Source organism: Cryptotermes secundus, unplaced genomic scaffold, assembly GCF_002891405.2.
Source record: "Cryptotermes secundus unplaced genomic scaffold, Csec_1.0 scaffold1313, whole genome shotgun sequence".
NCBI lineage: Eukaryota > Metazoa > Arthropoda > Insecta > Blattodea > Kalotermitidae > Cryptotermes > Cryptotermes secundus.
In genome coordinates, this window is record NW_019740669.1 from 48,049 (window position 1) to 75,877 (window position 27,829).

The 27,829-nt window shown below is 41.3% G+C and overlaps 1 protein-coding gene across 2 annotated transcripts; it reads left to right on the forward strand.

Moving 5' to 3' along the window:
- The first annotated feature begins 502 nt into the window (after nt 1–502).
- On the forward strand, nt 503–25,499 carry LOC111872586 (beta-1,3-glucan-binding protein). 2 transcript variants are annotated; one of them, XM_023866653.2, is made up of 7 exons: nt 503–536; nt 17,004–17,199; nt 18,948–19,067; nt 19,961–20,082; nt 22,092–22,287; nt 22,389–22,605; nt 25,098–25,499. In XM_023866653.2, exons 1-7 carry the CDS (start codon nt 518–520, stop codon nt 25,281–25,283), a joined length of 1,056 nt encoding a protein of 351 aa, XP_023722421.1. In that variant the 5' UTR covers nt 503–517; the 3' UTR covers nt 25,284–25,499. The 2 variants fall into 2 exon arrangements, with proteins under 2 accessions (XP_023722421.1, XP_023722422.1); XM_023866654.2 differs by lacking the exon at nt 503–536 and adding an exon at nt 12,479–12,582.
- Nucleotides 25,500–27,829: the final 2,330 nt, after the last annotated feature.

Consider the following 27,829-nt stretch of genomic DNA (forward strand, 5'->3'; position numbering starts at 1 on the left):
GAACCCGGAACCTCTGGTCCTGTAGCCAGGAACTCTGACCACTAGACCATAGATGTGGCCTGGTCACTTTGAGTAAGCAATTTTAAATTTAAATCTTAATATAATGGCTCTAAATTAGTTTACTTACGTGATTCTACTATCGTACTGTACTGACTCTGTTGCCTTCCTTGTGCTCTTGAAAACGTCAGATTCTATGTTTATCCATGTTTCCAAATCAGCTCGGTGGTTTGCCAGTTAATACGGGAAGAACACGTTTCTACAATGTGACTACTTGCACCCAATTGCCGAAGGCGGTTACATTCGGAACGCGGGGGTTTCCCTGCTGCTGTACATTCATCGGACCAGAGCAGGCACAGGAACCGCCGCTCCTCATGAATGGCAGCACTTTTATTTCCTGTAGTTTATTCGCAATTGAGTCACATTTTGGAGTAGCAGAAGCAGGGACATTCCGCTTCGCTTATTGCCTTCCTATCTCGCTGATACACGGCCAGAGACTTTGCAGTTCGAACCCTGTCGGATGGTTTCATTTTTCGCAGGTATTTATACAACGTGCAGTACGTATTAAAAGCAATCTCTTACGAATAGAAATAAAAGATAGGTAAATTTGTCGCTGTGCTTAACTAATGAAGCACTACGCCATCTAGGAGTATGGGAGAGTGGACATTTGCTTGACCTCGGTACTAGTTGGAGGTGAGTGGTCAGCTTCAAGCCCCTGTTGCTTTACACCTAAGGAAAGAGCCCCACGGTACCCATTGGATATTTGGCTGGGTGGGCCTCAGTGTCCGTCTGGACGACGTGGAGAAGAGAAAATTCTTGACCCTATAGGGACTCGAACTCCGACCCCTCAGACGTCCAGTCTGTAGCCAATCGCTATACTTACTGCGCTGTCTCGAATCCTCTTACTAATACAAATAAATTAAGTAATTATGTTGGATTTTGCTTTTATGTATTGTGACCGCGTAATAAGTCTGTAGGCGGATGTCGACGTTTCGGAGGAACATGCTCTGTCTATATTTAGGGTTGATTATTATCGTGCTCTATTGCACTCCTGTCCGGGACTGTGACGTAAGACATACATTTACTGTTCTTCCCCGTCTTCTTTCCGCCAATGAGAGGAGAGGGACCGCGCCATAGCTCTGGCGGTTAGTCGCTGTCGTCCCTGCATTCCCACCGCGGCGGCCCGAGTTCCAGCCCGGGTCTGGTTATATGGGATTTATGGAGGACGAAGGGGCACTGGGGCAGGTTTTCTCCAAGTATTTCGGTTTCCCTTGCCAATCTTCATTCCACCAATTGCTCCACAATCACCGTCACCTATCATCTGGGGCTGGTACAATAGGCCAGTAGTGGCCACAGTACCAAGTGGACTCGGTCTCACCCCACTAGGAATAATAATAATAATAAAAGTATCTGCTCCGAAAACAGCCTTCATAGCTCTATTCAGAGCCGTCACGCTTTCCGGACTGTTTTACAGCGGTCACCACGTCAACATTAATGCCGCGTTTTCTGGAATTTAGAATAGGAACTGTTTGGGGAGGAATCAGGGAACAAAGCGTCGGTATATTGACTGGCTATGAGTTGGGCAGTCAAGGATTCGGAGTTCGAGTCCCTGTATGGGCAAGTTTTTGTCATCTCCACGACGTTCAGACCGGGACTGGGACCCACCCAGCCTCCTATCCGATGGGTATCGAGAGCTATTTCCCCGAGGGTAAAACGGCAGAGGCGTGAAACTGACTATATACCTCCATCTAGTGCCGACTTCAAGAATACATATATCTATACAACAACCTCTCTCCCATACGTCTTCATGGTATATTGGTTAATTAACACAGGCACAAGTTCGTCTTGACGGTCAGGAAGCCGTTTGGTTATGTTGCTTGGTTGCAAGAAAAATGGTAACTCAGACCAAGCGTAGGGAGAGAGAAGATGGAGTCCGGTAAGGACCAATAGGAACAGGCCTCGTCAGGACCACTATTGACACATTGACCCTGAAATATGTCGCGTTATTCTACTGTAACTCATCTGCCTCATATACAACTTTTCAGGAAGTGACTTTTTTTTCAGGCGACTGGTTGTTGTCATAACGACAGACATGCTATTACATTTATTTGTATTATTGACAGTAGTGACAGTTGAGATCGAATCTGCGATCCTTAAGATATTACTGTCTACGCATTTTAATAAATACTGTACTCCACGGAAGCTCGGTTTCAGGCAAGGAGGTTCATATGTTTAGTGGCAGAAGAAATCGGAATACAATTTTATCACGTTCTATTTCATTTGCTAATGGTGAGGACCGCCCACTGTCCACCATCATCTATTTTCCTTCCTTAAGGTGAGCGGCAAGCCTGAAAAATCGGCATGACTCTCACAACTTCCGGCCTCAGTTGGAGGGGGCATTTCTGTGTGGACGCATTCCAGAAATCCACGTCAGTTTTTTTCCCTTGGCACTACATCCCCAGTGGGCCTAGGCCTACCTCCATGAACTTCTCCGTTCACCTCGGTTTTTCTCGATCTTACACGTTTGGTAGGACTCCTTGGGCGGGTGATCAGCTCTTCGCAAGGCCTCTACCTGTACACAAACACAGAAAAACGCACAAGCACAAACTACACATCCATGCCCTGAGTGGGATTCAAACACACGATCCCGGTTTCCAAGCGAGCGAAGACAGTACATGCCTTAGACCGCTCGGCTACCGTGACCGGCCCACGTCAGTTTAGTTTCCATAAATTGTTTTTGGTGTTGAGTGAGAAAATGAAGTTTATTTTTCTTTTATTTTGCCGACAAATCAAATGCTAAATTTGGTTTGAAAAGGAAATCAGGAGAAATATAATTATTAATATTTGCAATTAATAAATTGATGAAAATATTACGTACATTCTACAGATACCTCAACTTTTCATGCATCAGTGGCTCTACAGCCCTTTGTTGGGCCCTGACCTCTTCTTCAGTTTCATAATCTTTTTCACGCAGACAGTAGGACTCCTTGGACGGGACATCAGCCGGTACAGGGCACCTACCTATACAGAGGAGAACACAAACACAGAATAAACGCATACACACAACAAATATTCATGCCTTGTTGTGGGATTCGAACCCACGATCCCAGCGTTCGAGCGAGCGAAGACAATTCATGTCTTAGAAGGCGCGGCCACTAGGACCAACTACGAATAATTTACTTAGACCGTTAAATTCCAGACTATCGTTAGCCTATTCAAGTCTCATAGGCTCGTAGCCTGAAGCAAATTGAAATGTATCAGAAATAATGTAATCTTTTGTTTTAACTGAATGAGAACTGGAAATATATGCAAATCGGGTAATAAGTATATTCGAACTGTATGAGACATCCCGTACATAAAAATCTGAATGGATATTTCTCATGAAGTGATATCTTTCTACTCGATCTGTGAATTAACTCAAACGCACAAAAAAAAATCCGTGATTTTAGTCCGCAAGCGAACTATACCGACAGAGCGACCACCGCTTGCCGGCGAAGTTTAGTGCCGACTTTTGCGGATAGAGGGTGTCGCGTGGTCAGCCCAACGAATCCCCACGGCCGTTAATTTCGGTTTTCTAGACCGGTTAAATGAAACACAGGTTTTTCAAAACTCATAAATAACTGAAACATTCCTCTGACATCTGTCAGTAAGTGTACGTGGTAGGTTAGTCGCTGGCTTCCCACCGCGGCGGCCCTGGTTCGATGGCGTGTCTGGTCAAGTGTGATTTGTGGTGGTCAAAGTGGCGCTGGGGCGGGTTTTCTCCGGGTACTTCAGTTTCTCCAGCCAATCTTCATTCCACCAAATTCTCCATCATCATAATCACCTGGGAGCAGGCTACAATAGGCCAATCAGTGGCCGCCGTGACGATTGGACTCGGTTGGACTCCCCTCACTGAGCGAATTAAAAAAAAAAGTGTACGTGGTTGGAAATTATTAAAATGAGCTTTAGGGAAGGAGGACTGGAATTTGTGTATTGAATTCGTGTGGCAGGGGATAGGGCTATGCGTTAGTTCTTGAGGACACGGAAATGAGTACGCGGGTACAATAAATATTTGTGAATATCTACAAGATTAAAAGGTAAAATTGTCCCTGTGCTCAAAGAATTAAGTACTACGCCCTGAAGGCGTATGGCGAAGTGGATATACAGAGTGATTCACAACTTTAGGGCATAACTGCAGGAGGTGATTTCCTAGGTCTTTGTGATCAAAAAAGTTCATATAAACATGTGTCCGATTTTGGACGGTTACGGAGTTATGACCGTTTTTTCATTCCTGCACACGCCCTCGTGTGAACCGCGTCTGTCATCTGGCGGGTCGCTATTTTTAGCCAGCAACAGACAGAGCGTTCTCGTTATCTCGACAGTTGAGAAGTACCTAAGACGTGGTGGGTTGGTATGTCCGGCGCGGTTCACAACCGAGCGGCAGCCTGTGTTGCGGCCGGCGGTGGCATTTTCGAAAATCAGCTTTAAGCACCAATAAATTCAAATTAAAAGCAATTTCACGAAGTTAACTTTACATTCATACTTTAAATGTATCATGTATTATGCTGGTTTATTATTTTGTTCCGTTTATTATCAGTAATCATTACCTTCTATTCTGAGTTTAAAACAGTCATAATTCCATAACCATCCAAAATCGGATACATGTTTATATGAACATTTTTGATCACAAAGACCTAGGAAATCACCTCTTGCAGTTATGCCCTAAAGTCGTGAAACACCCTGTATAGCCCATATTTCTTAACCACGGCACTAGCTGGAGGTGAGTGGTCAGCTTCACGCCCTGGCCGCTTTATCCCCGTGGAAAGAGCCCGCGGTACTCATTAGATATGAGGTTGGGTGGACCCCAGATTCGGTCTTGACGATTTTGAGAAGAGAAAATTATTGACTCTTCCGGGACTCGAACTTCGACCCCTCAATCGTCCAGCTCATAGCCAGTCGATATACCGACTACGCTATCCCGACATGATTAGCGACTATTAATTTCTGATTTCAGACTGTAAGCCAAGAAGAAATCATCTGTCTCATTCAAACTGTCGGGAGAATATTCCACCTCATGTTTGAATCTGGACGTATACGAATGCAGTTAATTAATCATGTTGTGTAACCAGACTGTTGCATGAAATTTTATATTCCCGGTTTATGGTATGACAACAAATTCTTCTCACTAACGTACTATTTTATACACATTTCTGAATTACTTCTTGAAGTCTACTGTTATCAAGTCCCTAACTCGTGATCTATACTCAGTAACTAACTAACTAACCAACCAACTGACTAACTTAACGGTGCTGAGCCCCTCTTGAGAAGCCGTCAATTGTGCAGCTACACAAGAATTTCCCAGCATTTTATGGAACACCAAGGTTTATTAACGTGTTAACAAGAGTCCTCCACTGGTCCCTATTTTGAGCCAGATCAATTCAGTTCATACTACCCCATGCTATATTTCTAAGATCCATTCTAATATTGTTCACCCACGTAGGTCTTGTTCTTCCTAGTGGTCTCTTTCCTTCTGATTTTCCCCACCAATATCCTATATTCATTCCTCTTCTCCCCCATTCAATTTATACACACTCACATGATTTATTTCTCTTCGGTCCCATTTATTCCTCTTCGTCTCTCTCAGTATACTTATGTATATATATATATATATGGCACTACAGCCCCAGTGGGCCTAGGCCTACCTCCATGAACTTCTAAGTTCACTTCGGTTTTTCTAGATCTTACATTCCGTAGGACTCCTTGGGCGGGTGATCAGCTCGTCGCAAGGCTTCTACCTGTACACAAACACAGAAAAACGCACACACACAAACTAAACATCCATGCCCTGAGTGGGATTCGAACCCACGATCCCGGTTTTCAAGCGAGAGAAGACAGTACATGCTTTAAACCAGCCCTGTCCAACACGGCGCCCGTGGTATATTTTTCTGGCGCCCTCCGTAACCACATAAAATTGAGCCGATTTTTAATATTAATTCAAATTGTAAGACAACAGACATTTTTGAACGTCTGAGTACTGTTAAATATTTTCGAAATTTTTTATTATTATTACTATTATTGTTTTACTATTATTATTAGTAGTAGTAGTAGTAGTGTGTGGTGGAGCCCGCACCTCCATAGACATCAGTGAATTGTGCCCGAGTACATAAGAACGTTGGAGAGCACTGCCTTAGACCGCTCGGCTACCGTGACCGGCACTTATATATATAATGCCTTTATCGCTGGCGGAATATTGTGAATGCGGTAATGAGCCTTCTGTTTCCAAATAAGGCGACTGATTTCTTGAGTACCTGAGTGACTCTTATCGTCTCAAGAAGGAATCTACTGTATGTAACACGCGTTACACTTGAGTACGTTCCATTGATCCTACTGAGAAATGTAGCTCGGATTCCCGGGTACAGCTATCAGAGTTTGCTTTTGCGATTTACGAGGAAGTATATGTTTATGCTATAAAACGGTACGTTGTTTTCAGAAGCTAATTACAAGATTTTCAAAACTAAAAATATAAAACATACTTTAACTGTTGTGGAAAATTCTGTAGGTCTCATGTAATAAAGCAATCTTAATGACTGAATATAAATTATTCATTTAAGTCAAACTATAAACCGATTAGCCATGAAGACCTTTATATTAATACATTGTTTTGGAAATTATAATGATGTCATGCACTCTTACAAAAGCGGCTACAACGTGAAACTGACCACTCACCTCCACCTAGTGCCGAGGTCAAGAAAACATGGATCTATACATCCACTCCTCCATACGTCTTCAAGGCATAATGCTTAATTACTTAAGCACATGGAAAACTTTACCTTTCACCTTACATGACGAAGAATAAATTATAATATTCTTTAATTTTTTTTCTTTCGTATATTTCCGCATGATATATTACGTTAGGTTTTCCGTGACGGCAATATCAGCAACATGTTTGGATAAGTACAGGGAAAATCAACACAACAAAAATTATCATGTCAGTCCGCACCTGTGTGGTTGACAGTTTGTTCGAGACCTTGAGCATGTGGGTGGGAACACTTGCGTGAAGGGAGATGTAACAGCAAACAACTGCCGATCAACACTCATATCAAACACAGAAAAACACTATGGATGTTTGTTGTTGTTGCAGTCAATCGGGTTTCAGATTCCGTAATCAGTTGGCCTGAATCAGAATTACAACATTATCAGAATCTGGAATTATTGAGATCGCTGGATGCTTTGGAAAGCTCTTCAAAAGAAGAAACAGCTGTTCCACGTCTACTTGGAGTGTGCAAGCCTGGTTATAACCTCTCTTATATTCTTATCTGAATACAGACATTGTAAACATTACGGGCTGCATTTGACATAGTGAGATTTTACTGAAAGTCGTGTAAAATGCACAGAATCACTGTTATTTTTTACATACGGCGCTCACATTTGATAAGATTATATAGCGTAGAATGATATCCCGATATTTAACGAATGCTAAATTGGAAGACGAGTTACAGGAAGCAATTTGGGGTGTTTTAAGGTGCAGCAGACTCATTCGTCTAGAGAAAATCCTAGTCTAGATAAACCTTGTCCCGGAGGTGTTATGAACCGGGTACCTAATTCACTCCATGAAGATTAAACCTTCTTGAAAAGCCGGAAGTTGCTTAGCAACTTAAAATTACCCAAAATTTAATGGAACCCAAATGTTCATTACTGTGTTCACAACAGCCCTCCATTGGTCCCTAACCTAAGCCAGATCCACTCCATTCTATCTCTCTAATATCCCTTTTGCTATTATCCTTCCACCAAAGTTCATATCTCCCTAGTGATCTATTTCTTTCTGGCTTTTCCACCAAAATTCTATACGCATTCCTCTTCTCCCCGTTTCTACTATATGTCATGTCCATCTCATCCTCCTTCACTTGATAACTTTAATTATACTTTGCAAAGAATACAAGTTATGAAGCTCCTCATTGTGTAGCTTTCTCCAGTTCTTGAGCTAGTGAGTTACTCAGAGAAATGTAGTTCAGTCGTTGTGAGCTGTTACTGTTAGCAGCTGGAGCTGAGGCAAGGGGATAGTTTGGGAACCTGGCCTAAGGGAACGTCTACCATTGGAAGCCGTTAGCAGACAACGACTGTTGAAGATACAGCAGACGGAAAAGACTTAGTGTGTACCGTATCGAATTGTAGATTGTGTGAATTAGTTATAGCGTTATAGGTGCTTACATTTTGGATTTGTAAGTTGTCAACAGATCCAATCATCAATCAAACCCCGTCTATAGTCACTTTAAATCGTGATAACATAATATTGTTCATCTAAAAACGGTGGTTGTTCTTGTGGTCTTAATGCACTATCTTCAAAGGATACTTTCCTTCATTACATAATAGCATGCAACATAACATTTTGTACCACTCTACACTTCACTCCTAAACCAAGGAGAAGCTCGAGCCCCATTCTTCAATACCGCGAGAAGTTACGTCAAGAAATGCATGGAACAAGACAGGAAATAGACGGCATCGGCATGGATTCCTCTCATGAACTTCTTGGTAATGTACTGTGACGTTTATTTTGGTAACGCGGCAGTTGATAATCGGTTCCGAACTTGATAAGTTGATTTACTCGAATCGTAACTACAATTCGTTATTACACTAACACATCAACTATTGGACTGCCTTGAACGAGTGAACAGTGTTCACTGCTCCCTATATAGGCTTGTCACGGATCACTCACAAAAAACACATCGTTGCTTAGCAACGGATATGATGTATTTTTGTCAGGCGTATCCACCCATGCACTGCATAGCAATGGACGCCCTGTTGTTGCTGGATGCTCGTTCGTTGGAACATGTTTACGTATTCGTCTCCTAGAAACGACCCAGTCCGTCACAATATTTATAAAATAGATAGGGCCCTCATATAAGAAGGAACCTGAAGTTCTTTACTCTTCAAGGCACAGTGGTTACTAAAGCAATATTTGTTTCAATATCAGGCCTCCCCAAATTGTACACAGAGTTTTCATTTGTACAATTTATATGATTTTGTAACCGTAGTTCCCTCACTTAAAATTGTTTAACAGCGGATATGAAAATCCCACTTATTAATCCTATGTAAATGAGTTATGTGCCTGCAGCGAGATGCCATCCCATGACCATATAATTGTTATCCCTCATAATCCTCTTTAGGCCTGGGCGACAGGATCATATGTTGCACTTGAGCCTGGTATCCTCTCCATGGCGCCACCATGGCGAAATCACATTTCGAAGACATATCTGTTTACCATGTTGCATAAACATGTATGGTGCTACAGATGGGTCTTACAATTGGAGCAGAACTGTATCTGCTTTAATGTGTTTGCCTTGGAATTTAGTTTGCGATATATTTGCGTCATATTTGCGTCACGATTTATAGTACTCTCCTGAGTACGGTATTATATTGTGTAATGATTTTTGTCGACGGTCACGGTAGCCGAGCGGTCTAAAGCATGTACTGTCTTCGCTCGCTTGGAAACCGGGATCGTGAGTTCGAATTCCATTCAGGGCATGGATGTTTAATTTGTGTGTGTGTGTGTGTGTGTGTGTGTGTGCGCGTGTGTGTGTGTGTGTGTGCGCGCGCGTGCGTTTTTCTGTGTTTGTGTACAGGTAGAGGCCTTGCGACGAGCTGATCACCCGCCCAAGGAGTCCTAGCGAATATGTAAGATCTAGAAAAACCAAAGTGAACGGAGAAGTTCATTGAGGTAGGCCTAGGCCTACTGGGGCTGTAGTGCCAAGAAATAAAAAAGATTTTTGTCTGTAATAAGAGTGAATGACCTGTAACTAATTTAGGTGAAGAAGGACCAGACATAGTAATACTGGACTAATGTGAAGGTAAGGCCGCGCCATAGCTCAAGCGGTTAGTCGCTGGCTTCCCACCGCGGTGGCCCGGGTTCGATCCCGGGTCTGGTTAAGTGGGTTTTGTGGTGGACAAAGTGGCGCTGGGGCAGGTTTTCTCCGAGTACTTCGGTTTCACCTGCCAATCTTCATTCCACCAATTGCTCCACAATCACCCTCACCTATCATCTGGGGCTGGTACAATAGGCCAGAAGTGGACGCAGTACAAGGGACTTAGTGCCACCCCACTAGCAATAAAAAAAATGTGAAAGTAGAAATTATATTGTATGCGTGCCAGTGTTCTGATCTGTTGAGTGAGTGTAACGCATCATACTGTTTGACAAGAGGAGTAGCACCATCTGCAGACTTGAAATGTTATCTTCCGTCGTGCTAGGGAGGTATTTTGTGATATCAGTCCTTGCTTTTATTCTGAGTCTCCCAGATGAAATGTTATCCTAATTGAGCTTGATCCCTTACTTAATGAGCGTCTTGTAACGATAAAAGCTGAAATGAATGTTTGAACATAACATCTCTTTCCGACAAGCTAAATGCTGGACTGGCGCTCGTTATTACAATTCGGCTGTAATCCTTTCCAAGTGATGGCCATTTAGGGGTTGTAACCGGATACTACATGAATGTTAGAAAAGAGGTATGAAAGTCGGAAAAGAATATAGCCAATTACTCCTTTTTAATAATATACTTTACCAAATTTATGTATACAATTAATTTTGTGATAACAATTGTATTTTTATAAGGTTTACTCAATTGTGAATTTGTAAAATTATGTATATTATTACTCATTATATTATGCTATGAACTATGAACTACTCGTATATACCGAGTAGGAGATGACGCAATGTGACGTAACTTGGTTTTTATAATTCCGGAGTTCCCCTGTTGCTCGGGGATGTACGATTTAAGCTTCATAAGCAGTTAGCTAGGACTTCCCATTGGTACAGCCAATCAGAATTGCTAGTTACCGTGTGTGACATCATACTAGCATAGCTTGATATCCTACACAGATTTTGTTTCAAACAGACGCGTTCAAGTTTCGAAACACGCAAGGCGTATGTTTAGCGTCTCGCCCATATCAAAGGGCTATAAGGAAAAAGTAAAAGTAAAGCTGTCCCTGTAACAGGCCGTGAAGGCCCCTAGGGTTGTGAGACGTTAAGGGTCCCACATTACCTTGACAATCGGCTCAAAGATGGCGGTAAGGTTGTCAGCCTTACGCACCGGCCGCGCTTCGCGCCCCAGGAAAATTATTTAATTAATTCCTGGTACTCATTTCTGTTAGAGGCTGAGTAAACCCCAGGGCCATAATGCGGCTGGAAGGATTAGGTCAATTGAAAAAAATATCCAATGACCTCATCGGGACTTGAACCCGCGACCTTCCAGCTTGTAGCATAGTACCTTAACCACTACCGAGCAGAAACCATAAATATAATTGACCATGTAATTTGTGCATTATAATAAAGAGTCAAGTGTTTGTGCGAACGTTGTCTTTGGTTTGTGGACTCTGATGTTGGAGCCAAGGCCCACTTAACGACCCTGAGAGAGATCTTATGTTCACCGATGTGAGTTGGCGCCCAATACTTCGGAGTCATTGTTAGGTGACTCATTGAGAGCAGCTGCGTCCACCTTAACCCAACCCCATAGTGGAGTGAGTGGAGTGAAATGAGTGTAAGGTGAGTGAGGGGGGGGGGAAGGACAGCTATAAGAAGAAGAGGCAGTCGGTTATAGGGAGTCGAGATGTAAAGATAGAGAGAATGATAGAAGAGGACCTAGGGAGTTACAGTAGAGTGATGTTTTACAGAGAGTACTAAGTGAACAGGAGAGTCGAGATACTCGTATAAAGTTATGGAGTCAGCGAGAGAAGTGAACAAGGAGATGGAGGACAATATTAACGGCGGAAGGCGTAATCAGTGTGATGATGCTTAGAGGAGGATTAGAATAATAGGCCAACTATGACTGTACTTCTCGTCTAACTGAATGGGAAAAACACACGGAATGATGTTCTGTTGATACGGTGTTTGATCACTCCTGAAATGTGTTCCCATCCCAGTCAATGACGCACCCGTTTCCCTGGGATAGAACCTCATCTCTCATCATAGTCCGCGGCAATATTAAGGACAGAGGTGTTATGTTCTGGTAAAAATAAATGAGTGGGCGAGTAAAATCTTAGGAATAAACACAGAGTGTTTCCCAGTCTCGTAGTATAACTAAAATGTGTAGAGAAATAGGATATATAAGGAAAAAATTAAATCGAAACTCTACAAATTACAGAAGAACTAATTATTTAACAGCTAATAGCAACTTAATGTCAAATTTATTTGCTTATGGACTTCACGAAAAATTCTGGTAAGCCTGACTAGATCAAGAGGAAACTGTGTGACAGTAACAGTAATATAGAGAAGAGAGAACATAAGACTTTTGACAGTACTGTAAAACTGATCTGCAGGGGTTCAGAAAACAGAATCAGACTGAAAACTTAACGTAAAATATCCCGCACGTGTTGTATAGTCATAACAATAAATTACTTACATCATCAGTTCTTTCCATAAATAAGTTGACACGAAGATAAATATGTCTGTTGTTAGCGATAATAGGTTCAGCTAATTCGTAAAAGTGTTAGAAAAATAACGTGATATATATATATTCCCACACGTAACACAGTTCCATTTAAATAAAGCTGTTTGGATATACTTCACCGAGTAAGGCTCTGCCTTCGAAGGTTTTCAGATCATTAAAACTGTGTCAGGTGAGAATATAGCACTTAGGACAATTGCACAATCGGGTATGTTTTTGAACAAAAATTTTTGTCTAAAGATTTTGTTAAGAACATGAGTAATACAGTTCAGAACACCCAAATCAGAAAGGACCAATAAGTTCAATCTTGGAAGAACTTCCGAAAATATTACGTCCGTATATTTAATATGTACTTTCTCTTTATTAAGACCGCCACAACACAACATTATCAAGGCCAGTGCCTAGTTTTGCTCTGCTACATGTTTCGGCTATTAATAGTCATCACCAGGTAAATACATGGTTAATATATATACACCACTGAACTGCAGTACTAGTAAAAATGGATACAATACTATTAATTATATAAAATACTTGACGTAAAAATACAATAAATTAGATTATATAAAACAAAAGTTATAGTATAAAACAAGAATAAAATTCTTAGATTGATGCTTTACATCATCGAGTCAGTCTTTGGTTTTTGTAATTTTGTTGCGTTCCCGCGGACAAATTGGAATATTCTATATTTTGTTCATATATAATAAACTGTTTTTGAGGCTCGTGATGTAGATGTAGTAATATTAATGTTACTTATTCAGTCGGTGCCTCATCTTACAAAGTATTGTCCGTTCTATAGGGAAAGTAAACAACGACTCTCTGTCGTAATATTATTAAGAACCCTTTTCCTTGGAGGCAGTGTTGCATTAAACGCTGTCAAGTGTATTACATTTCGATCATACCGGTTTAACAGCAGTCTGCAGATATAGTGAGTTCGTATTTTCTGTGCAGATGCTTTCCTGAAACATTGCATATTTCAAGACAAGTTTTCTATAAGGAATAAGTTAAGCAGATAGAAATACTAACAGCTGAGCCGTTAGTACCTGATCCTAGTCCTTTTGAGGTTGAAATAACTGCTGTTGCAAAATTGAAAAGGTATAATTCTCCAGGTTGCGATCAAATGCTGGCAGAACTGATTCAAGCAGAATGCGAAATAATACGGTCTGAAATTCGTGAATTAATTCCGTTTAGAATACGGAAAGATGGCTTGGCCAGTGGAAGGAGTCCATATTGTACCACTTTACAAGAAGGTTGATAAAACTGACTGTTGTAATTATCGTGGGATATTACTGCTATCAGTTTCATACAAAATTATATTAAATATCCTTCTCTCAGTGTTAAGTCCATATATAGATGTAATTATTGGGGTTCATGAGTTTGTTTTTCGACGTAACAGATCAGCTACTGGTTACTTAGGAAAGAAGGAAGTGTTGTACAGTATTCTGAGTGAGTTTGGAATACCTATGAAATTACTTAGGCTGATGAAATCTGTTTAAATGAAACGTACAGTAAATGTTTTTCTGATAAATTTCCTATCCGGAATGGTCTAAAACAAGGAGATGCTTTATAGCCACTGCTGTTCAACTTTGCTTTAAAATGTTCCATTAAGAAGGTCCAAGGAAAGCAGGTGGGACTTAAATTAAATTGAAAATATCAGCTGCTGGTCTATGCCGATGATGTGAATCTGCTGGGAGATAATATACGTAGATACCACAAAGAGAATCACACAAACTTTAATTGACTCTAGTAAGGAGGTTGGTTCAGAATTAAACACAGAGAAAAATTGGTACAATTCATGCTACTGCATAGTCACTAGAATGCAGGGCACAATCATGACAAAAACACAGCTAACAGATCCTTTCATAATGTGCCCATTTCAGATACTTGTGAAAGACAGTAAAAAAACAAAATTTGATTCAGGAGGAAATGAAAAGGAGACTGAATTCGGGTAATGTTTGCTACCTTTCTTTCCAGAAGTTTTGTCTACTCGTCTGCTGTCTAAAAACTTGAAAATTAGAATACACAAAATTATAATTTTGCCCTTGGTTCTGTATGAATGTGAAACTTCGTCTCTGATGTTAAGGGAGGAACATAGAAGGAGGGTGTTCAAGATCAGGGTGCTGAAGAGAATATTTAGACCGAAGAGAGATGAAGTGATAGGTTGGAGAATACCGCATAATGAGGGGCTTCATAACTTGTACTCTTCTCCAAGTATAATTAGAACGATTAAATCAAGGAGGATGAGATGAGCGGGGCATGTAGCACGAATTGGGACAAAGAGGAATGCATATAGGATATTGGTGGGAAAGCCAGAAGGAAAGAGACCCCTAGGAAGACACAGACGTAGGTGGGTGAATAATATTAACATTAAAATATAAGAGAGAAAGAATGTTGTGGTATGGACTGGATTGATCTGGCTCAAGATAGGAACCAGTGGAGAGCTCTTTTAAACATGGTAACGAACTTTCGGGTTCTATGAAATATTGGGAAGCTCTGAAGTGGCTCCACAACTGGCGGCTTCTCAAGAAGGGCTCAGTTCCATGAACTTAGTTTAGGACCCATTCAGTCTCCTTGGTTTAATTATCCCAGAACTATAATCCTTTCAGTTTAAGGACTTTCTTCCGATAATTGAGATTCTAAGATGCAGTCTAAGGCATGAACTCTCTTCGCTCGCTCGGAAGCCGGGATCGTGAGCATGGATGTTTGGCGTATGTATGCTTTTATTGTGTGTTTGTGTTTTCCTGCATTTAGGTAGAAGCCTTGCGACGAGCTGATCACCAGTCCAGGGAGTCCTACCGTCTGTAAAAACTGAGCGAGAGAAAGGAAAAAAAGTCATAATTCTCTGTCGTGTACGAGAGATGAAGCCCCAGTATTAAGACCTTGGATTTGATAGCGTGTTGCTTCGTCAGGGGTATCACATACTTCAGGGGGGTGCTGATAAATGAGTATTGATAAATGGTGGATTTGTGGAATGATAATTGTCAGGGGAGAACTGACCTTCCCGTCCATTTGATATGAGGTCACCGCAAAGAACCAAAAGCCACACGGTGTCAATCCAGAGGCTAAAATCGTTAACTGTGTCACAACATGAGATTTTAATCGTGTAAATTTACAAGGCCCCGAAAATACAATCCTTAAAGTCGAAGTATATACATAAGCCCTATTTTTGTGGTCTAGTGGTCAGCGTTTCTGGCTACAGATCCAGAGGTCCGGGTTCGATTTCCGGCACTACTTGATTTTTTTTCTGAGAAATAGCGGGTCTGGAATAGGGTCCACTCAGCCTCGTGATGATAATTGAGGAGCTATTTCAAGGAAATAACGGCTCCGGTCTAGAAAACAGAGATTAACTGCCGTGGGGATTCGTTGCGCTGACTACGGGACACCCTCTATCCGCTAAAGTTGGCACTAACTTCGCCGACAAGCGGCGGTCGCTCGGTCGGTATAGTTCGCTTGTGGACTAAAATGACGGAGTTTTTTTTAATTAAGCATTTTGTCTTTCCTTGTATAACAAACACAGAAATAGAAGCCGGATGATTAGAAACTTGTTCAGTGAGAATGTGTAATCACGAGCCAAGGACTCTTACTAACGGAACTGTTATTCCCATAGGTTTATCTATTTAGTGACGCTATTCGTAACCTTGAGTTCTCTACTCAGAACGTTGCATGAAAGAATGATTAATGATGAGATTTTTCGAAAGGATCTATAAGGAAATAAGCACGGCCTGATTTGAAGTACTATCACGGAATTTAGCATTTAATGCTGTCAAATACCTCTCGGTCCATCTTACCTTCAGTAAGAATCCGAGAACTTCTAAAGCGGATTCAGTTCGCTTTATTCCCTTTCCAGTATACGAAAGAATATTATTTAAGGTCATGAGCATAACTCGTTCTGGGGGAAACCGTAATTACGTGCCTGTTATCAGCAGTGCCAAGGACTAGAGTCCAACTTGAAAAGGAAGCTAAGAAATTCATCGCGTTTTATCGAAGAGGAAGTTCTGTTTCCGGTACGCAGGAGCCCGCTTCTGCCACACATCCAGAGCTGCATGAATCTAGCCCACATCCTGCAATCCCTGCTCCCTGAGTTCAGTTGTTATCAGTCTCCCATCTCTGCCTGGAAATGTACAGATCCATGGAAAAACGATAATACATTACAACGACATCTGTAAGAATTACACTAAACAACATAATTGTGAAATCCCTGCCTGGCAATCTATGTTATTGTAAAGCATTTCTCTGTAGTGTTGGTTACACCTCCTGATGATGACCAGTGGTAGCCGAAACATGTGAAGACAAATTTTTTACTGTCATGTTAAATTTGTCGCACACGATGGACCTCGCTACTCATTCACGTCAAATATATTTTTACTGATATCACATTTAAGCATCCTGTTGCATTTACATATCTTTAAAAATACACAATGCATTGAGGACTGAATATATTGTGTATTTTTAAATATAAATATATTTATTAAACCCATTCTCACAGCGCATTTAAATTTGCAACAAACGTCGTCTGCTTATACGAACATATTCCAGAAATATGTTATCCTGTATTTCGTCTACTTTGCCGACTAAACCAGAATTGTGTTCTTACAGCAATGGCCGGCCCATTGGCCTTTGTGGCCACGGCGGGTCTGTTGGTCCTTTGTCTGCGCAACACAGTTTCAGCAGAAAAACTTGTCTGGCAGGACGAGTTCGACACTTTCGATCTCAACAAATGGAACCATCTTGTCACAGCGTGGGGGGGAGGCAACCAGGAGTTTCAATATTACCGGAACAGCAGGAAGAACAGGCAAGTTGCTATATCGCATTTCTCCATACATGGTAATTTTAGTTATAGCCTTAAACATTATGTGATGCAGCTGGTATGGTTATGAAACTGATGTCTCTGGGAAGAACACAGATTGAAGGTGTTTCAGAATAAAGTGACCAGATGTTTTGTGTGTGTGTGGGGGGGGGGGCGTTACGAGGAAGATGAAACAGGACAACCAAGAACATTGCATAATGAGCTTTGCGATTCGTAATCTTCACCAGTCCATAATATTGCACCACATTTATTTAAGATTAAGTATATTATTACTGGTATATGCATATCTGTGCCTAGGTTTTCTACATGAACCTTTCTATTCCGATTTAACGACTAGATTTCTGTATGACCCGCTCTTCTATCTCACGTGTGCTATATATATCGCCCACCTAATACAGTTGACTTTATTTAGCCTAAAAATATGTGACCAAAGCTGCTCATTATGAAATTTTCTCCCATCTGTCTTTCCATCATCTCTCCCATTTCCAAATATTTTCCTCAGCACCCTCTTCTCAGACACTTTGAATCAAACTCTTCTCATATGGTGAGAGGTTAGGGTTCTTGCTCGTACATACATACAGGTAACATTATAATTTCTTGTAAGATTTGAGGCTTTCACGGCGGTGACTATGAAGAAAGCAGTCTTCTGGGCTTTGGCGCCGTGTATATGTGGTGTTAACCGACGTTTCGGAGGAACGTATCACCCCCATCTTCAGGGTTGAAGAAAAAGTATAGGTAAATCTTCAAGCGACAACACCGTGAGACACGGTAACGCAGTCTGCGTTAGGGTCTCCCGCCGCCACTCGATCATTTTTACCATGAGCTTAATGTCCACACAAAAATCTCAGTACCAGAAAGTCCCATTAGAATTGTTCCTTTTTTCATTTACAGAATTTTAAAATTATTCAATGGATAATTCAGTTTTTAAGTTCCGTTGGCATAAAGTGCCTGGGAAAAAGACAGCCAAAGGTGGTCAAGTTAGTTCGTTTCGTATCTGAGACTTCACTTTCAATGTACAGAATATTAATCATCATGTTTAAAAAAAAATAAACGAAGATAATTTTACACCTTGTGCTTTTAAGCCTTTCCTATAATTTAGCTTTTGTTAGCAAGAACATTGTATACTGGTATCAAAGTTGTTTTCCTTCTTAAAGAAAATTATAGAGAAAATAAAGAGAGAGGTATGAGGATCATATTTCTCCCAGGGCCCACCTTCGCCTTAATGAGGTCCTCCGCGTAAGAAGCACTTCCACTCTGTATTTTGATACTGTCCTTAATGTTTCCTTACAATACTCGTGTGAGCTGTACAGAATGTCAGAGAATGAGTGCACACAATTTAAACATTTTTATTCAGAAACTAAACAGACTCGGAAGAACATGGGTTTCACTACATGACAGCGGAACTGTCAGAGTTTTACGCAGGACACTCGTTGTCCATTCTGTGCAACGTATCACCCACAATTATGTGGAAAATCTTCCAAGGCATTTGTATGTCAGATGGACATTATGCGAACAGCGAAGAGATTTCAAGTCAAAGTTCAGTGAGATGAATAAAGGTGGACCAAAAATCCTTCAGAGTGTCTGTTTCATGTGGTGAAAACTATACTCTCCTAGTTCTGTTTATTTTCTCAATAAAAGTGTTTAAAATGTGTGCACACTTTCTCGGACTTCTGCAGTTTTATGCGTATTTTTCGATTAAGTTGCGAAAATATTCGGATTGCTTTTTATTTCAGCTACGTGAAGGACGGGGTTCTATACATCAGACCAACTTGGACTTCCGCAGAATACGGAGATGACTTCCTGTACAGTGGCAGCCTCTCATACTCGGACTGCAACATGCAACCCTGCACTTCGTAAGTGACGAGCCTGCTGTTTAAGATCCCATTTCTTCCAGATTTAACCACATGAATCCGACCCTATGAGACTAGAAATAAAAAACTGCATCCCGTAAACCAAATCTTTATAAACTAATCTCATTTTGTTGTGCCATTTAATTTTCCTGCGTCAGAACTGCTTTAGATCAGTTAATATTAAAGTCTTTTGCACCAAGTTTCGGGTTTGATTCTCATTCAGCAAATGTGCATTTCGCATTTCAAAAGACACCTACATTTTGGAAGAACAGATCGCATATGTTTCTTCAGTACTAGTCTGAATCTCCCCAGCAATATTGTTGATGAACTTAAGAACTCTGTCTTCTGGGATGTAACGCCGTGTATTTCTTTGAAAATCAACAGGCGTGTCTGAGGAACACCTCGCCTCCATCTCCAGGGTCGAATAATAAGCCAAACAAAACAAAACAAAACAAAAAGCATGAAGCAGGCAGCAAGCAGAACAACGGACTACACGGCCTTATATTCCAGAAGCAGAGCTCTTCATAACCACCGCTGTGGTAACCTCAGGTCATATTTAATTCGAGCCTTTAAGCGTGTTGTACATTTTGCACACTCTGTATTTCTGAGAATATATGACCATATATATTCATCTTCTTCTTCGGCATGGATTAGTCATTGTTTGGTCTGTTTCGTCCTCTTGAAATTCATGCTGGTCCCTCTGGCTTAACTGCGGGGGTCCTATGTTTCGCATTCGTTTTGGGTTGTATTTTGAAATTTTCTTCGGAATTCGTGCTACTTCCATTAGTAGAACGGGTTACTTCCTCTACGAGTATAATCATATAAAAGTAGTTATTCTTTATTAGCAAGCTCTCACCTGAAACTTAGTGGAATTAATACTGAATTCTACTTTTCAGATCAGCCGGCAACGACATTGTAGAGCCGCTTCAGTCCGCCAGGATAACAAGCAACTTCTCCTTCAAATACGGAAGGGTAGAAGTCAGGGCTAAATTACCGAAAGGCGATTGGATCTGGCCTGGTGAGACGATTGTTGTTATTGCTGATCCCACGGAGTAGGTTAGGTCAAGAAGGAATGAGGGAACACAGAGCAACTTTCTCACTGGGACATTACATTAAAATAGCAATATACTGTGATATGACTGCTGAAAGCCGGGATAGAGGAACGTATAGATGTGGGCATTCATATGTAACTGCGCTGTAAACACGTTTCTGTTGCAACAGACACTGATAAAACAACAGAGGACGCGTTGTTTTCTATGTGATCCGTGCCGAGATTATATATAACGAGGACCAACTAGACAGGACTAATTTTGACAATTTATATAACAGGCCAGAGTGCCATGTTGTGTCGAAGGCTTTCTCAATATCCAAGAACACAGCGGCCGTCGACATATTGTTGTTGCAATTTAGGGTGACGTGATCCGCGAGCATCGCATTGAAGTATCGTACTGTGATCTACTCCAGTGGTTCTCAACCTTTGTGAGACCGCGGCCCGGTAAATTCTTTCTTTATTAGACGAGGGCCCGGTGTAATTGATGCCAGGGGCCGGTACGGGGCTGCGGCCCGGCGGTTGAGAAACTATTAGAAAGTCAAATTGACCTGCATTTACAGCTTCTTTCCGCAATGTATTTTTGGGTTGTTCTTAAAATCAGCTCCCCAAATAATTTGCCCCTAATGGACAAGAGGCTGATCGGAAGCAAATTTGGGGGAAATTTTGGGTCCTTGCCGGGTTACGTTGGAGTTTCGCTTCCTTCCAAGATGCGGAAAGTGACCAAGCCGAAGGCAGTGATTGAATAAATGTATTAAATTCACAAGAGGTCTCCTTGGAAGATGCCGGAGATGTCACTTTGTGACGCCATCTAAACCACAGGCCTTTCACAAATTCAATCATTGTATTTCCTTTGAGAGGTCACAGAGTCGGAAATTAACATGGGTGTCTTCATCGACGGTAGCCAGCAGGGCTTCGACTTGAGTCTCCACACCTTGTCTATGCTCACAGTAAGACAAGGCATTCACTCTGAACTGGTTTTCTAAGCAGTATTGGCTTTATCGATTGAATATTGGGCCTAAGGGACCATGAATTGCAGATGATGTTTTGGTCCACCCCTTTTTGTGAGGGATTTCGCAATAGGATATATTCCTTGAGGTATGACTTCGCAGTTTGCCAACTTTGTTTGCCACCATTCAAGTACTATTTTCCGGACCAGTCTCCCGATACTTCGGGTGACTCAGTTTACTGCCATTTTGCATTTGTATCCCAGTTCGAATACCCCCACCTTAGCCATGAGAATCGTAGGAGACGACGAAAAGCGACCCCAGGGCCTGAGAGCACAATTGGGCAAACCAGTTTCTTGGGAATATAAATACTGGGACCTGATCCTCAGGGTTGGGGGAGTCTCGAATCTGAGACAGTAAATATGGTCATGAGTTCCGAGGGATTCGGACCCAAGAATGACTGCCCTGGTGAGGGCCAGCAGCTGTTTTAAACGACAGACCCATCTTCTCGTCAGAGAGGACGCCCCACATCAACAAACCCGCAACTGTCTAACAGTAATAAAAATCTGGTTCTGGGCCCCAGGTGGGGGGATTGAGACCAAGACAAACTGGTCGACTCTACGTCGGTCCTAACATAACTTTGACTTTGATTTCGAAGCCAGCCAGTCGACAGTCAGTCGGACGTCCGCGTCGGCGATTGTCAGACAGTCTTGATTTGTTAGCGGCCGTTACCTAGTAGGGACTAGTGAGAACAGAATAAGGTATAGAAGACTGTAGTTCTAGCGATCTATAAGGTGCAAACAACGAGACTTGAAGTTACCTGCAGTTACGAGCTATAAGCGCCAAATAAACCCAATTATCAACCGAAATGTCGAGTCTAGTCACTAACACGTGATATTATAGAGCTATACCGTAGGAATAGAAATTGAAAGGGAGTGCCGGAAGTAGGCCGAAGAGGTAAACCTCTGGCCTCACAAAGTGTAAACCGTAACGGGTCTAAGGAAGTGCTCAGTATTCAATGGATGTTTCCAGCTATCTGGATGTTACCGAAGAACTCCGTCTATGGTGGCTGGCCTCGATCTGGTGAAATCGATATAATGGAGAGTAAAGGAAATGCCAACTACAAAGATGGGAACGGTGTGAACGTAGGAAACACATTGGCGGCTTCCACCCTGCACTGGGGTCCCGACGCAGATCATAACAACTACTGGAGAACACACTGGGAAAAGTGAGTTCTGGCACGAAGTGGAGTATACTCTAATTTTGCTTGATTCTAAGAAATAGCTACTCTTAATGAATAAACTCTTAAAAAAATGCTGTCATTTCCAGGAATATCCAAAACACTGGTAAGAGCTTCTCTGATGACTACCATTTGTTTGGACTGAAATGGACCGATAATCACATAATCTTCACTATTGATAATGAACAAATTGGAGATGTGTGGGCTCCACAGAATGGATTCTGGTACTATGGAGGGTTCCAAAACAATCCGGGTGGCACCAATATCTGGCAAAATGGGAACTGGATGGCACCATTTGACCAAGAGGTAAACTGTGCACTCTCTTGAAGACAGCAGTCTTCTGGGATTTGGTACCGTGTATATGTGGTGTTAACCGACGTTTCGGAGGAACGTATCGCCTCCATCTTCAGGGTAGAAGGGAAAATATAAGAAATTCGCAAGCGAAGAAACTGTGAGAACCAGTTTTCTTATATTTTTATATATATATCTTATATTTTTTATTTCTTATATTTTTCCTTCTACCCTGAAGATGAAGGCGATACGTTCCTCCGAAACGTCGGTTTTCACCACATATACACGCTGCCAAATCCCAGAATACTGCTTTTTTCATAGTCACCGCCGTGAAAGCCTCAAATCTTACATGTGCACTCTCTTATTGGCATGCCATTTTGAAGAGAACGCAAGTCTTGTGTTGGTTTCTCTGTCAGACCAATAGCTTTTGTGATTCGGGCTATCCTTGCACTACACTTTATTTAAATATTACATTAATAATTATTATAAAATTTAATAAATTTGTTTTATTTTTCACAGAACTAGCCAATTATATTTGGACGAAACCTGACCTCTCTTTCTCTCCTTTAAGTCACGTGTTACGGTCACATTCTCACTCTGTGGCTAGAAATTTCGATATGAATCCATGTTATTTGGTAACATTTTGCATAAATTTCCTCTCTGCCTAAAATATTGTAAGATTCAAGCTTCAATTTTACCTGGTGGCTAGCTAGGACATTATAGTTATATTACATGCCTTTGGCCAGGAATTTCCATTCGTGTTCGTGTTGCAGGATTTGAGGTTCTCACAGCGGTGGTTATGATGAGTACTGCCTTCTGCCATATAACGTCCGTTGACTTTCAACGGACTGCACGGCGGTATATCCCAGAAGGCAGTACTCTTATATTCATGTTATCTGGTACAATTTTGCACAGATTTCATCTTTGCCTTTACTACTGTAAGATTTAAGATTCAGTCTGTTAGGACTGGTGGCTGAGACAGTCACGTATTCAGAAATACTAATCGACCGAGTCTCCAATCTTATACGTGTATTTTCGCAGCATCTCTCGTGATGGATAGCAGAATCGCCCAGTGGATCTGTCATATAATACGTATCGAAGCACACCTTACAAAATAATCTATTGCTTGAAACTATATCACGGTATATAGCAGGACACAGGTTACAAATTCCATGAGGACACTTAGCAGTAGGACTATTTGCTGTGCAGAATATAGGATCTGACAGGATGATGGTGAAATCCTGTATTGGCCAACAACCACTCCTTAATTCCATACAGTATAATATGAATTGCCGGTCACGATAGCTGAGCGGTCTAAGGCATGCACTGTCTTCGCTCGCTCGGAAGCTGGGATCGTAGGTTCGAATCCCACTCATGGCATGGATATTTGTGTGCGTTTTTCTGTGTTTGTATATAGGTAGAGGTCTTGCGACGAGCTGATCACCCGCTCAAGGAGTCCTACCTTATGTGTAAGATCTAGTAAAACCGAAGTGAAACGGAGAGTTTCATGGAGGTAGGCCTAGGCCCAAATGAGGGCTGTAGCGCCAATGAACTATATATAATATGAATTACTTTAACAAATACGCTTAAGAAACAATAGTTTCCAGCTGTAATGCTGAAATACGGTAATGAAATAACTGACAACGAAGCGAACAATGACGCGGTTTAATAACTCTCATTTAGTATAGCTCTGAAATATTGAAAACTAATTTGCATAATAGTGATTATGCTAATAGATATAATTCAGGAAGTGTGATAATGTACTGACGAAATGAGGAAATGAAACAACTCTTAGCTATAAATTTAGTGACATTATTAACCTAGGTTTGAGCGATTTCTTGTGGTTTATATTACGATGATTTGAGCATCTGGATGACGCAGTGTCGACTGGTAGGATGACCAATAATGACGAATTGGAAAGGACAACTGAGAGACATCAGTCACTATTTAATTGAAATACTGTGTGGGATTTGAGCTTCTCACAGACTTATGTCTTCTGGTATATAATGGCATCAATATTTCAGAGTATCATGTCACCTCAATCTTCAGGAACGACGCATAGACCAAACAAGGAACCAGCGTGAAGCATGTAGCAATTAGATCTGTGCTTTCTGGTTTCTTACTTGGCTTACTCTTCAAACCCGAAGATGGAGGCGCCATGTTCCTCCGAAATATTGGCTTTCAAAGGATTATAAGGCTTCATATCCCAGAATACAGAACTGTTTTTAATCGATGTATTGTCCTCTCATTTGCATGGAAAGGACTGAGGGAGAACATTGAAGACCTGTCAAGATCACCGGTATCCTGGCGATACCGGGGCATATTCGTTAGTAAATATTAACGTATTAATATTCTATGTCATTAGAGACAAAACGACGCTCTGTACATGGATATTGTCTCTTCACAAAATTTTATAAAAATCTAGTATGCGTACATATTTTCCATAATTCTAACTGTGGAATAAAATTAACCTTTGATATTACAAGGTCCAGTTCCTCATTTTACAGTTTCAAATCATTTTGAACGTGGCCGTCGGTGGTAACTTCTTTCCTGAAGGGCTTGGCAACCGGCCCTGGAGCTGGGACGGTCATCCCATGAGAGATTTCTGGGAACGTCGCAGCGAATGGCTACCAACGTGGCACGAGGAAGAGGCAGCTATGAAAATTGATTACGTCCGCGTTTATCAGGAATAGAACACTCTACAGTCTAACGCAAAAAAGGCCTATAGGTTTATTGTTATAATAAGATACATTAACATTTCAAAATGGTTTAGGCCACTCAATGTGTCGCCAATCTTAAAAATGAAAAGTATAATAATACTGCAGTATTTCTAAATTAATTGTAAACTGGCCTACAAGAAGAAAACTATAATGTTATACATTCATGAAGATGAAATATTAAAAAAAAAATACTGTGATTAATAAATTTAAAACTCTACTTTATTTCAGCACCCTGAAGGCGTTATTACCCAGGCCCATAATTAAATCTACCCAGAAGAGAACAAAATCATTTCTGGTCGAGTGATCTCCCATTCCTACAAATTTTAGGTTCTCTTGAATTTGGTGCATGGTAAAACCATATTCAACCTCCTTTTTTTTACTAAATTAATTAACAAACGTATACGTAACATCACCACGGCGCCTCTAAAATGGCGTTTGCAATTATCTCATCTTTTTTCTAATTCAGGCCTCCGGCAGGAAGGGGCAAACTAGGCTTCCCCCAGCTCCCGAACAGAATTTGTGAGGCCGCCATGTTTTTATTTTACATTTTATAAAATAAGCTCTAATTTAAAAAGAAAGTTTACTGCATGCAAAGAGTCAGGATAGCTCAGTCTGTATACCGATAGGCTATAGTCCGCACGACCAAGGAATCGGGGTTCTGGAGCCAACTCAGCCTGCTACACAATGGGAACCGACTCTTGGCCCGGGGCGTGAAACTGACAACTCACTCCACCTATTGCTGAGGTCAAGAACTTTGACGCTATACCTCCATTCCTCGGCCATATTTATGGTATGGTGCTTAACTGCTAAATTAATATAGCAGAGGCACACTTTTACGTCTTTTTCTACATACAAAATTTCAGTAGCCTCTATACGTTAAGTGACTTTATTCTGCTCTCACCCTGACAGTTTGCACGGCGGGTATGTAAAAGTGCTAGCAGGCAGAGTGACTTCCGGTGACATGATGTTCATAGCAAATATAATTAAAATCCATCAGTTGATCCAAAGTTATTGAAAGGGGAGGGGGGAAATTTACAGCAACGGATGGTATATACCGACACACGAACTCGCGGATATCGTAAAGTCATTTTATTAGTTTCCTTATAGAATAAAAACATTAACCTAATAATTTTCATAACTTTGTTTTCATGAAATAACCGTATTTACATCGAAATCTTATAAGTTTATTTTGTATTGTGTGATATCCCATTCTATGTTTCCAGGAGACAATTTTAATTATATATTATCACATCAGGTATTAAGGGGCCCATACACGTACGAGTCTGGCTCGCGAGTCCGACTCGGTTCGGGTTCCAATGAGCCAAACTCGTCCGTGTGTGGGTGGCAAAGTTGGGAGTCAACTCATGCGTTTGTGGTGAAATTAATCCGAGCCCAGCTCCCGAGTCAAGCTCGCCGAATCGGACTCGCGAGCCAGACTCGTACGTGTATGGGGCCCTTTAGGCAGAAACCTGAAACCGCAGGTTGTGTAGTAAATTTGCTGCTTCTGGCACTATCGAATGCTTTGTGAACGAAATACGACCTTCAATCGCAGCTAATGTACCTCTTCTGCCGTCTGATGCCATCTATGATCAGTAAGACAAACTAAACGTAGCTTTTCATTTCACGTGCATTTCACCGTTGGAGACCCAGAACCTACTGGACATCGCTGTAAGTAGGAGATCATGAGAGGTAAGGAGGTCGTGCGTAAGGCTTGATTGTAGTGTGTGTAATGACATGGCAGATGGTGACTGTAAACCGATAGGCATATCGTAAAACAAGGCAAGCAACCTCTAGCGCTTCCTTCGCGCATTTAACTTACATACATCCACGGACTGTAACAAACATCTGTTGACTCGAATATCATGAAAAACTTAGAGGTAAGTATGTTATTCGAAGTAGTATTTTATTCTTTCACAATTTGAAGTACAGAATTCCTTTCTTACTTTGTATAGCAATTGCAGGAATATTTAAAGTTACCTTATTTCACAGCTAAACATACCAGCTGCAACTGAGTTTCACTCACCTTGAAGCAGACAGTGGTCTAACTTGGGGCTCGACAATTTACAGAGCTGAGTGATTAGATTCACGATCCAGTCGCCTTAACCGTACCCATTTGACAGGAGGCTGGATACTGTGTCAATGAGAGAAACCGTTTCCTTACCGTGAAGCGAACCCCAGTCATTCATCGCTTATTCAATTTATCGACTGAGAATCGGATAGTTTTTAGGACACAAGGACTACAACTAAGTTCTTGAGAAGCTAATAGTTGCTCACCTAGCAAATACATTCCCTGCCATTCATAGAACCTGAAAATTCATTACCCGTCCATTTCTACATGTCCTCTTGTAAGTGTGTGTGAAATAAGTTTCTTTGCAGATTTCGAATGTTTGGCTTAATCTCGGAAATATGTTAGACATGTACACCTAATCCGTTGGTTGTGATTGTCCTATTGCATGTAAAGGTAAGAAAAAAGTAAAGTTATCCCTGTAACAGGCTGTGGAGGCCCATAGGGTTGTGAG